A 13,345-nucleotide genomic window follows, 5' to 3' on the forward strand; every position below is an offset into this window, starting at 1 on the left:
TTTGAGATGAAGAGCATGACCAAGCCCCCTCTCAAATAATCAGCATTATCCACCCACATTAGAAGCAATTGGAAAAAAAGGTTAAAACATACAGCAGAAAAACCAAGTTTACTGTGTAGCACTGGGGGAGGAGGGCTTCCCTGCATCACCTGCCCTATACTTGTACAGAGCCACTGTAGCAAAAAATGTATAGGTCGTATTGACTTGTAATATTTACTAACACAATTAACGTTTATCAGGAAATCACTGACGTTGTTCACCATCACATGGGTAAGACAACAGCAACAATATGATCAATAAAACTGAGTAACACCACTGCAGATGCCGTCTGTTTGTAGACAAAGTAGTTTAAAGACTGGTACCTCCATAATGAGTCAATAAATGAATTTGCTCCTTAGTTATTCCCCCACAAATCAAAAGGACAACAATTTCATTTTACCAAAAAGGGAATTAGTTGTCCTGCCCTCAATTACATCGGTGGGAATAAAATCTTAGCGTACAATACTTGCAATTTATCACTCTATCTCCTCTACATTTACTGTACAAAAACATCGTTTCTCACGGGACATTGGCTACGTCAAGTCACCTTACAGGATCGAACCATAATTCCATCAAGCATATCAAACTTTAACCCACAGAAATTTACTTTCACCAGAATAGATGAGAAATAAACCTAAAATGGAAGAATTTGAAACACAGCTCAAAAAATGGCGATGTCGCTACCAGTAACTTGCAGTATTTGCAAGAACTACTACCAGATAACTATTCCAAAAGCTCCTGAAGTCCAAAGTAAGTTTTTGTTTTGTGGTTGCAATTTTTATAATCCCCATTTAAGCCAAGCAACAGCTGCTCTAAAATTTGTTTTCTTAAGAGAATCATGTTACAGTGCAATGAATCATAGCTGGATCAGCGATACTGTACTGGGTACAGTTGTTTACTCCATTTTTCCTTGGTGACAAGTCAAGGGTTAATCTTATGACTCAGCCTGACAAAACAAGTCAGCTGGAGACAGGGCCAATTTTTTAAACTTGATTTCAGACAGACATGCCGTCAGCAGAGGAGCACTGAACTGACATGCACTTTGTAGCCCGAATTGTTTCCACTCATGACCCTGTACTGTGTGTCAAAAACAATAAACTGCCTGTTTCTAAAGTATGTAAAGAGATTATGAAAGCTGACGCAGAGCGAAATACTGACCTAATAATAAACCGAGCTACCTGTAGGAGAATATTTTCAAAGACTGTTTTAACCCCAAGAGATTTTGTGAATTAGCCACGTTCTCCCCGAAAACGAACTTTTGTGTGAAGTACGTTTCTGTCCAACTTGTCAGAGCCACAAAGCAAAACCACAATAAGCATCTGTAACCCATCATTTGAATTTATAAAAAATAAACATAATTTCTCCAGATCACTGAAAATTATACCATCTGAAAGATAATTATGTAACTGTCTCAACAGATAGGAGCCATCCTCTGGTCAAACATATTCCACCATAAGACTGAAATAGCAAAATACTTTAAAAAGGTTATTGCTTTTAATCACAGTTCTATTATTTTAAATGGGTCTATTCAGACACAACAAGCAGCAAAACCTTTTACAATGAACTATATGCAACCAGAAATTAAAGTTCCCTTTTCACCAATGAAAGCAATCGTGAAAGGTAAACCCAAGTATCACGAGTCCCCTTGTGGAGGGTGGGCTTCAGTCCTGCTGGAAACATGGTAAAACTCGGGAAGAGCCCAAACCTGCTTTTGATGGAGGCACCAATTCTGCTGTTCTTACTAACGCCCATTTAATTTCTTAGGGGCTAGGTTAGCCTGCTGTCTTTGGAAATAAGGTGAAGGCAACTGCCCTACAAGTCCCTCCGTTCCTCCTCACTCTGTCCAAGGTTGGAACTTGTTATCAATTTCAACCATATTCGACAGAGGAACAGAAGTTTCACAAGCGATTAAGTTCTTACCAGCTCTAAGAAAACCGGAACCTGAACAGGAGAGACAGACCCCAACTGATACCCCATGGAAATAAAGACATGGAATGGGGAATAGAGGATAAAAGAAATTAATAGAAAATTAGTCCAACACTAAACAACCTGTTGCTAATTAAAATACACATAGTAACTTCGAGCTGCTTCTCTTGGAACAATTCAGAAAAAAAATATAAATTCTAGGCATCTCAGAGCTCCCAATATAACTTATTTTAAAACCAAACATTTATGATGATTAACTATAGCAAGGCCAGAGTTAGGATCATGGATAAAGGATGCCTTGATCATCATGCGTAATGCAGCTGTCAGAACAGGCACAATTTCAAGCCTTAAGAAGCAAACCTGGCTGTTTTAAGGGGAAAACACATTGTTTACTATACCGTCCTCTATTTAATGCATCAGTTAAATAAACGTTAATTTCTTTTAAAATCCTGGAGGCATAGCCTTCTGTTGTTAACCAACCACCAGGTATGCTGTTCGGTGGAGACAGAGCAGACTAATTGTATGGAAGACAATTTAAAATAACCCACTGGAGCAAATTTGATAGGCAAAACACCCTCAATATCCAAAAGGAAGATGTTTTAAAGAAATTCATTTACTCATCTAAACGAGCTAAAATAGTTCAGTGGTTTTCCTGTTCAACAGGTTTGTCTTAAACTTCACATGTAACATTCATATTACTACAACCAGGGATGAGGGGATGGTTTGAAAGGGTAGAGAACAGACAAGAAATACTAATGAAATCGATATCAATTACTATCCATTACTTTTACCCAGCAATATTACAAGGCTTTGGGGGGTGGGTGGGGGTGAGTGTTGGGGGATGGCTGTTGGTTCTTTTGTTCTTGAATGGGTTTTGGAGGGTTTTTTGTTTGTTTGTTTGTTTGTTTGTTTTCCCCAAAAAACTCCAGTTACCTATGACAAATAATGGTAATTTTTTTTTTTTTTTTTTAATTGGAAACCACAGCTTGGAAGTTTCTCTTTCAGTAATTTTTGAAATTATGTGGATTTCAGATGTTTAAGTTTTTACATAAATATTTTACTAGAACAGAAAGAATGAGTAAAAACGTGCTGTATATCACATTCTTCAGAATCGAACACAAAACAATTTGAGGTTTTAAAACTTGTTTCAAAATATTTCAAATACAACTTTGATAGGATATTGCTCAATTTCATAAAGTTTGATTATTTTGCTGAAAATATTAAGTGATTAAGGTTTGAAAGTCTCTGTATGAAGGTCTTAACTACCCATATCTGCATTAAAAAGTAAATAAACATAATTATCCCAGCAACAATAAATTATCCTAGCAGAAGCCAGATAATCATCATACCAAAATGCGCTAAAAAACCTACCCAATCTAAAAACCTACAGACCTTAAAAGAATTTTAAAACCTGAAATGAATTAGCAAGGCGGTGTTACTGAACCTTGCAGAATACTCCCCAAATTACAAATCTTTTCACATCAACTCAATATGGCCAGGAAAATTTATTTGAAAAATTAAAAAGTGATTAAGGGGTCCCTCTGCTGGTCCAACCTTAGTATCATTTAACTTTTATTTCATTACTGAAGAACAGTGTATTTTCCACTTTCTCCCCTCACCACAACCAGGCAGCTACCCCTGCACTCGGGTGATCTCCCTGTAGGTGGCTCCACAATCAAAACCTGAGCCCAGCCTACGACAGCAACACACACACACGCTTTTTGAATTTATTAAATAACTCCATGTCGGAGACGCTTCAGAAGATTGCGTGTCAAAATGCAGAGCGCCAGTTGTTCCTCAGCATCTATTTCCTCGCATCTCCCCCCTTCTTTTGTACTCCAACTTGCTGCTTGGAAAAATTCTTTTGCAAATGAAGCTGAGCGAGCTATCAAAAGCCAAATGAGGAATCCTTCTGTCATCCACCGTTAGGAATCCGCCTACTACTTCCCTACAGAAAGAAAAGACACTAACAACTCATCCTAGCTATCAGTCCAAATGGTATGAAATCCCATAACTAAACCTCCAGGACCGTACAACTTGCTTTCTTTCCCAGGGAGTCCAAGGGCCTTCCCACCAAACCCACAAGCATTAGCAAGCAAAAGATATTAAGAAATAGTCTTCAGAAAAGCTTTTATCCTTATCTATTGTTATAAAACACCATGCTAATTTATGGTATTGGACACATTAATCTTCGAGGTACAGCAGAAGTTGCGGCAGTTCCACATAACTTCTCCCGCAATTACACACGCTGCAGTTCAGTCATGTTATTTTTTCAGATAACAGTTTTAGAACTATGCAGAGATTTAAGGTTCTTTTATGCAGTCTACACTCTAGTTTAAGAGCATCTAATATGCTCGTTTTGATAATGTTGTGATAACTTCACAAATAACGTATCTCCAGTAAATCCAAACACCGAGAAATAGTTTTACATCATTATATATCTCTCACATACGTATATGCAGGATTTTCAGAGAAGATCTCTTAATTAAGCAACCTCGCAATAGTTCACCACAGACAATAGGATAGTTTGTTTGGAAAACTGATGTGATAGCAACTTAAAAAAACCCAAACGCTATTAAGAGAGGGTTAGTTAAGTACCTTCACCCTAATTCTGCAAGAACTCGATGTGAACTCTCACAGCAGGACTGTGCAATGGACCACTTAGTTGTTTAATGACAGCTAAATGTTCTCCTATAGCAAAGAACGGGTGGGATGCTATAATCTGAATTTACTGCTCTTTTCAGAAAGATTTCAAATAAAGCCCATACTGAAAACCCTACAATAATGTTACCAGAAAGCCATATCTTTTTCTTAATAAACATAGCATTTCAAAGAAACACTTTTACTTGATTTGTAACATAATTTAGGGGTTGGATGTTTTGTATATTTGCTTTTTGTCCAAGCTCATACTTAAAAAGGAGTACAGAGCAAGTCCCTGAAAACTCTGTCCCTGGAATCAGGTGCCAAAGAACAAGAACAAAGCAGAAGAAGGGAAGATGGAGTCACAAGGAAGAAATCACAAGTTCTGTGTTGCATTATCCATAAGGATTTCTTTGCTCAGTTTTGTTATTTAAAATTGCCTTCTAAAACACAGCACGGCATCAGAGACAAGGATCAGGCGAGTTACTGCTGTCTTGGAGAGTGTTAGATACTAAAGACAAGTGACAGTTGAACGTATCACTTGACTGCGCAAGGCAATTCAGAACAGCTCAGAACAAACCAAATGCTGCTTTTTACATTTTGACACTATTTCTGGCCAGTGGGAACAAATCTTACTAAAAAAAAAAGTCCCCCTGGAAAGTCAGCTAAACATCACACAAAGCATCTACCCAGGATGCTCCACAGTTTTTATTCAGAGCCACAGACTTCATAAGAAGTATTCCAAGGATGCTGCTTTACACAAGGCTACTTCAATGCACATTGAACTTGCTAATATTGAGGATCATTCTCATAAGGAAGCCCACTCAGCATGGTGAATGTTATTTTTAACACAATCTAAACATTAAAGTCTTGAAAACTGGGTTTCAGATAAACACTTAGAGGACTGGATCCTTTCCACTCTACCATTTAAAATAATCTCTTTTTACCCTCCAGGAGGGGTAGAGGAAGGAAGGAGCCCAGAAGGGAGTTAAGATCTATTATTATCTTCTGGTACCGTCAGTATCTTTACAAGACATCTCCTGAAATATATTTCTCAAGCTCAGTCTTAAAAAGACTAGCATGATATCAAAAAGAAAAGTGCCTTAAATGTTTGGGAGGTAGTTCTATGCATGCAAACCAAGTTTTCTCCAGCTTTGCTTCATAAAGAATTCTTGCTATAAATCAGCACCCATGGACTATACGCATACTATAGAGGGTGATATATGAGGAACCCCTACAATGAAGTTATAAATTGTCTTAAATGAAAATACTCATTTCACAGTCTCTCATTAAATAAGTGGCAATCTAAAGTTCAATATTAACTGATAGTCTCAGGCACTGTAGAAAGTCTAAAATACTCAAAATAGTTATTAGAAATAGCACTGCACACAAAAAAAATATCGGATATTCATGCCTGTGGGTCACAGCTGATTTTCTGTTACAAAAATCAACAGACATGATGTATTTCAGGTCATTTCTCTGACATGAGACTAATTAAATGGCAAAAGAATGACGACAGATATTCACGTTATTTTTCTTCGAATTATGGCCGCATGATAGCCACTGATTATGGTATTAATCATAAATATTGGTTTGAAATATCTTCTGACTACACATGTAAATAGTATGTTTCTGCTCATAGCCCGTCCATAATTAGATGGCAATCTGCCTCTGCATTTCCAAGAGAGATGTACTTTTCTTTCTTCTCCCTCTGTGGACTGAAGAGCTCTTTGAAAACCCTGATGCTCTGCTCTCCCAAACGCAGCCCCACCAATTAGCTTACAACTGGTTTCAAGTGATGTTATTAGTTTCTTGGCTTAGTTAAGGTAACTCCTACCATCAGGAAAATTCTCAGAAATACATAAGTTTTGAATATCTGAAGAGAACGTAACTCACTGAACAGTGGTCGCCCCCCCCCCCCCCCCCCCCCCCACTACAATATAAACAGCACATCATAATCTTTCTGTTCACTCAAGCCTGGCTTGAGCTAACAGGGAGAAAAAATAAACCACTGATTTTTTAGTTTTTATCCTCCCTACAAGGCTTTAAATTTAGTAGTTATAGTTTAGCATAAACGCTTGCATGTCAACATTCAAAATGTTCTGGGCAATGACTCACCACTTAGTGATTTACAACAGGGAAACTTAAAAATACATTTGCCCGGTGCATTTAATTTTTACAGTGAAAGGACAAGTTCAGATTGAGGTGCAGTCCAGAAAGTAACTAAACAATTCATTAGCACTTTTCTCTGTAACTATTTTTACTTTAAACCCTGATAAAAACACATGAAGAAAGATAAGACGCAAAGCAAGTAATTTCAGAAAGTATCATAAAAATCCAAGAGAAAAAGAAACAAACTAGAGGAAGATTTTTTTTTAAATAATCATGATTTCTTTAAAGATTACAGTTATCTAGGAAATTAAATTACTGTTGAGTATCTGTTGACATGGTAGCCCTATGCTAACAGAAAAACACTACAGAAAATCTTTTAGAAACTGAAAAATTAAAAAAATCCATATTTGTACGACACATAAGTATCATCTTTCTTGCGACTTTCCATATTATAATTAAACTTCTCTGCACTGCCTATTAGCTAAAACAATTATCTTTCCCACAATACATTCTGACATCTTACCCAAGGTATATTTAAAGTGAAGACAATGCTTACATAATTATCTACTCAATTTAAATTTCCTATGATGCTCAGTGAAATTTAGTTTTGTCTTCTCCCAAACATAATATCTCATATCAGGTTTTTTTATCATACATCATTTTAGTTCAAGGCTCTATTCAACATGAAATACAGAGAAACAGTACTTAAAAATTACATCATCACAATCATTGATTATTCACAGTAACTGTATTTTATTGCGCAGATTGGTACAATGTTAATACAAATAAAATTTATCAGCATTTTGTTGTCTCCACTTTTCTCGCAGGAGAAGAATTAAATTAAGGCCATTTGAAAAATACTGCTTCTTAAAATTAAAGCCTAGTAAGAGAAATGAGAGAAATTTTTCATTCGCTAAAATGATCTCTTTACCTGGCTGATGCTGCTAAATATTAAACATGTAACGTAAGCTTTATTACTCGCCTAGAATTACAGTAATAAATTACGTGAAAATTGCACCGCTATGTGTTTTAGCTTCCCTGACATTTTAAATATATTTTTGTTAATCTAGCAGAAATCATCTGCTAGACTGTAAAGCCACCCTACATAACACGCAACTGTTAAAATGTAAATTGCCAAACTATTTTTAGCTGCTGCTGAAGGGGAAGAAAAAAAAAAAGGGGGGGGGGGGGGCGGGGGAGGGAGAAGGAAGAAGAAGAATATTCCTGGCCTCGGGAATAATGATTTGAGGCATTGTGTTCATTTTGTTTATCAAGCAGCTATTCAGCCTCTAGTGGGGCCCAAGTGCTTATGCAAGCAAAAGCTTTTCAGAGTGCCTGCAGCTGCAGGCCTGGCTCCCAGGTAGGTGCAGGTTCGGAGCACAGCTGCCCCGGGCAGGCTGCGCTATCCCAGCTCCATCTGCACGTACGGGCAGAAAAACCCAGGATTTCACATCCCGGCTTCTGCGTATATATCTATCTCACCGTGAGCAGGGGGAGGGAGGAGAGAACGGGGGAGATGCGAGGACCAGAAGACACCGCCCGTACTTCAGACTCAATACAAAATACCCAGATCCGACCCGTTTTGCTGCCGCGATATTCCCGTGTGTTCTATTCAGCCTACGCGGCTCCGAGTTATGACCGAGCCCAGCGCACCTGCGCCCAGGGGCTGCGTGCTGCCAGGGAGAGCCCGACAGCATTTCCACAACAAAGGGCTGGACCCCCGAGCCCCCCGCCTGCGCGGGCTGCGCAGGGGGAATCATTCTCTCCTGCGCTTCCTGGGGGATTTTGCACTTCACGTGGATTTTCAAATGCAGATTCGTTTATAAACAATTTTCTTCCTTTTAAGAATAAAGCATATTTAATACCACAAAACACCCCTATAGCATTAGATTATCACAGCCATTAATGATTTTTCCACCAAAACCCTTCCAACCTTCTTCATCAAAGCCCTTTATTCTCGAAGGATAAATTTTCAAGCAAAGAGGGATCAACAAACTAGTTGCTTGAAAGCTTTCCTGATGCTAGGCTGAAGTTAGGAAAGGCTTAATGAAGGCTTTAAAATCCACCAGGGCTTCACAATGAACATCTGACTCGGTGATTTATGCATATTAATAACCTCAGTCCTACTGAGGCAAGCTGAGCTGTACATGTCCTCCGAATCTTAATGTCTTCAGCTCCACTGGGATTATTACAAATGTAAATTTCTAAGATTCTCCGCTATTAATCTCTGTCTGTCCTCCTGTTCAGCAACATAATGACTAATTAAACATCAAAAGACCTGTACAGGAGATCTTCTTTGACAGCTCCTGGCCCAGCTCTCTTCCCAAGAGAGGAATTCAAATGACAGGGACAAGTGGGTAGGAGCATATGAGCAAGCTACAAATCACTGCTATGAAACCTAAAAATTCCACATCAAATGTGGATTTAGTCCTCCAGACCCACTCCCAATTACCTCACCTAGCTGTTCATGTCCAGCGCATCGCCTTCCTAATGCTGAAGTTAAGTAATTTGTACGGATGTCAGGTAAAGAGAGCGCGATTTGAGTCCGATTAGTTTACTATGAGTAAAAAATGTAGTACTTACAGAAGAAGGCAAACCAGGGGGCACCTTTCTTACTTTCTTTGTCTGTAGAGGATCTGTACACAGAAAAAAAAAAACCATTTCGTCAAGTATCTACATTACAGTGAAAAAGAATAAATAGCTACGCTATACAGTTTTTTCTTTCCACGATGGATTTTTATTTTCCAGTTTCATGCATTTTTTATTCTGTGCCAATGAAATTTGTCTTCCACATCAATACGAGAATGTGCTTAAATACGTAACATACCGATGTTCTTCTCGACAATAAAGCTTTGATAAATAATGACTTTCAATTCTTTCCATAAGGAAAACAGTTATTCCTAAGAGGGTACACTGATGCCCTCACACACTTGCTAAGAAACAAAGTGAGACTTTGAGATATAGGAGGAGGAAAATGGGACTGATTAGTGAGAGAAATGCTTTCCCTTTCTGCGCTTCAGAGTAAAGACAGAACTATCAAAAAGGAATTTATGACATGTTAAAGTATGATTTACACTCTAAAAATACTAACATGACGTAAATTTCTATAGCTTTTAGACTGTACCAAGGTTGTAAATAAACAGCAAATCTAATGACCTAATTGCTTTTCTTAAGGCAATATAACTCAAATTTGCATGGAATAGTAAAGTTGGAAGTATGATACCTGCTTCCTTCCACCAATAATTATTGTAACATCACAGAAGTACCCAGCAATTTCACTACCTAAATCAAGAATCTGAACCACTTTAGTCAGCTAATAAAATTAATCTGAACAGTACGCATGCAAATTAGAAGTTAACTGATGTTCTGAAGAGGAGTATCTGGCAAGATTACCAGTTCTACAGTTGACTGAGTCTTCATTTAAAATAGAGAACTCCTATTTTTCTATTTTCATTCAGAACAGTTAATATTTATTATATGATATGACAAGATAAAGGTGAGACAAGGTGAGAATAACTGCTGGATATCTTTACTCTGATCACTCCCCATAGGGCATGTTTGAAAAGAAAATAAAAGGACTTCTGGAAGAGATATTTACACTGCACTCAAAGTCCCTGGAAAGGAACACTGGTTGGTTTCAATGAACTTTAGTAGCAAAGTTAGAGCTTTTGTTAAAATCCTGGTCAGACAATTCCATCTTGGGGATAAAACGGCCACAATTTGACTTTGCTTTAAATTCTCAGGCAGCAGTTCTGTAACATTTAACTAGTCCATTAAAATAATATAAATGTTTCAGACATACTTTCTCAAGCCACTGGAAACAAGACTAGAGATAAAAGTGCACTTTTCCTGGAATTTCCGGGAAAAAAATTCCATAGAATTGTAACCACCACCTGCCCTGTCCCGGGTTACAGTCCCTCAGGTGCAGCCACGACAGAAAGAAGAATATCACTCCATTACCAGTTTGAACAGGTTTATACTCCTTGGGTTCCTCTTTCAAAGGAAAAAATAAATAGGAGCACCAGTCAGAAAACACCACGCAGCTTCATTTCATTTAAATCGATAATACGTGAAACTTTCCAAACTCTACAGAGTTTGCACAAGAAACTAACTTAATCTCATATTCAAATATATAATAAAAATTAGACAACCTCGCTTAGGACTGTTCCTTAATGACTGCTTCGTACCATGACCTGTCTGGCCACACCAGTATCCCTCTCTCCAGCACCCAAAGTCATGCTCTAACAGCCCTCTGTTACTCAAAACCCTAGCAGGGTACTGTAATAGTAGCTTCTCACTAAAACAGATTCAACAGGGGCTAAGAGTTGTTATTGTTATTATTATCATTATCATCATTATCATTATTTATTTTTTAACCTTTTTTTTTTCTATTAAAGTTCAAACACCCTTCCAAGCGGCAAACAATTTCAACTGAACTTTCCTCAGACTGTGCCTCTTCTGAAACAGATCTGAAGAACTTCTGCATTTAGATCCTCATATTCTGAGGAACATGAATACTTACAAAAATATTTGCAAAGACAGACAACACCAGATTAAATGGCAGTTGTCTTGACAACAGGTTAAAAAGTTACACAAAAACATTATTTTAAAATTCCTATGTGCATATATATATACACACACATACAATTCCCAAAGTCGTATTTTCATAAATAAAGACTTAAAAAACAATTTCAAGCATGTTCAGGACTATTTTAATGCCCAAGGAGTTTGCAGTTCTAGTTAATGCTAAAGTTACTTCAAGAAAGAATCTGCATTTGATGAAATCTTATTTTGGCTAAAATATGGTTTAAGTTACATGGTTCTGACAAACAAGATTTTATTATGGAATAGAAGTGCTATACAGAATGAGGGGCATTAAAAAAAAATAAGCACATCACTAGAGTAATCCTAACGACATAACATGTTAACATTGAAATATGGTAGCTTTAAACTAGAATATCAGGTTACAGTCTCTCTTTTTGTACCAAAACGAATTTTTTAAAAAGTGCACACCCAATTATTTGGGATAGTCTAATAGCAGAAACGATAGAACAGCTGGCTTAGTCTTGATTCCCTTATTCACTAGAAAGTCTTTAGAGCTACGAAATATTACCACCACTGACTACAACTGAGTAGGAAAATTCCATTTATCTCTAATTATGTCCAGAATAAAATATTGTCATAGGATTATAACAATTTTAAGCAAGTTCCTGCTGTCATATTTTGCAAAGTAGTTTGATTTTAGGATAAACTACTAGTATCCAATTGCTAAGAACTTTAAAGGCATGTTGAACCAATTACAATGAACTATATATTGCCCCAAATAAAGTTACTTTTAACGTATAAAAGGATAATTGTTTCCCCTTTGTGTCTTTCCCCTTCTAAATAATGGTAATGACCTCAGGGTCAGGCATTTCCAGGAGTTAATGATGGCATGGGTTAAGGGCACTCAGCTGGTCATCAGCTCCTATCCATCTGTCATTATTGCTTTTGCAATTAAGGGGTTTATTGGAGTTTCTTGTTTGTTTTATAAGCAATACTGACCAGTGTTGAATCCAAACTAGTGTCTCAAAGAAAACGTTAATAATTCCAGTTTATCTCTTATATAGCAGTTCGCTGTAATTTGAGTTGCTCAGTACAGACCAATCTCCAGTATATAAAATGAACTGTCAAAATAAAGTCTGCAGAAATGCATCATGAAAAAAAGTGTAAAAACCGTCTATATTACTCACCAAGAGCTGGTGAGTCATGAAGTGGTCTTCGGCGCTGATTTGTGCCAGAATATGGGTAGTACGGTGTTCCAGGTTTTCCCGAGGATGACAGCTGACCTGGACTTCCAAGCCCCATATCTGACCGAAGCAGACTAGACTGCAAAGCATACGGAGAAAAGTAAAATTAAGATCTATAGTAAGCCAGCTGTTAATACGCCAGGCTAACCAACTATTAACCATACATGCTGCTTTTTGCATTTAGTGGAATTTACTGGGCTTTCAGCGAAGGTCTTAAGAGTTCAGAAAAATGTTGACTTTTTAAAATTAGTATTCAGAGAATATCCTACAGCATAATCTAGAAAGGCAGAGCAGGTTTGGCCGTGAGCCTCCAAAAACCATAACCATTTCAGTTTAAAACAAACAAAAAACCATTCTAAACAAAAATCATACTACTTCTGTTAGCTTGCAATGTAACACCTCTTCTATTACACAATATAAACATAATTGATAAAAACTGCTAAGAGTTTATAGCGTGACATTAGGTTTTAGCACATACTTAGAAATCCAGACTTATATTACATTCATAAAAACATGGAATAATTGCCCCCCAAAATCAAACACAGACACAAGAGATAACAGATTAGATTAATGCACAGAACATAAAAAATTATGACATTTTAAAAACTTCAAACCAACAATGTAGTTGAACCCTACCCTTTTTGTTCCCTTTTCATGCAGTAAAAACAAAAACATTCTAAACACTTAACAAGTGCATTATATATTGTTTGGCCTCACATTACTTGGATTTCTTCCGTGGAACTGAAATGAACGTTTGTGATTTAAGAGAACATCTTTTTTCCACGGTTGATACTATGCTGAGCCTTGTTTTAGTCTGAAAATCCCCAGACACGGAGTGA

General features: G+C 37.3%; 1 protein-coding gene across 1 annotated transcript in view; it reads right to left on the bottom strand.

Annotated features, from left to right (window-relative positions):
• The window catches only part of TCF12 (transcription factor 12), a 168,508-nt gene that overhangs the window by 43,053 nt on the left and 112,110 nt on the right, over nucleotides 1-13,345 (bottom strand). Inside the window, exons 8-9 of the mRNA XM_082488652.1 lie at nucleotides 12,450-12,585; nucleotides 9,301-9,353 (exon numbers count right to left, since the gene is read on the bottom strand). Of these exons, the coding sequence (XP_082344778.1) occupies nucleotides 9,301-9,353; nucleotides 12,450-12,585 (189 nt within the window). The remainder of the gene's footprint in view (nucleotides 1-9,300; nucleotides 9,354-12,449; nucleotides 12,586-13,345) is intronic.

This window comes from Vanellus vanellus (assembly GCF_965231255.1).
Source record: "Vanellus vanellus genome assembly, chromosome: 11".
NCBI lineage: Eukaryota > Metazoa > Chordata > Aves > Charadriiformes > Charadriidae > Vanellus > Vanellus vanellus.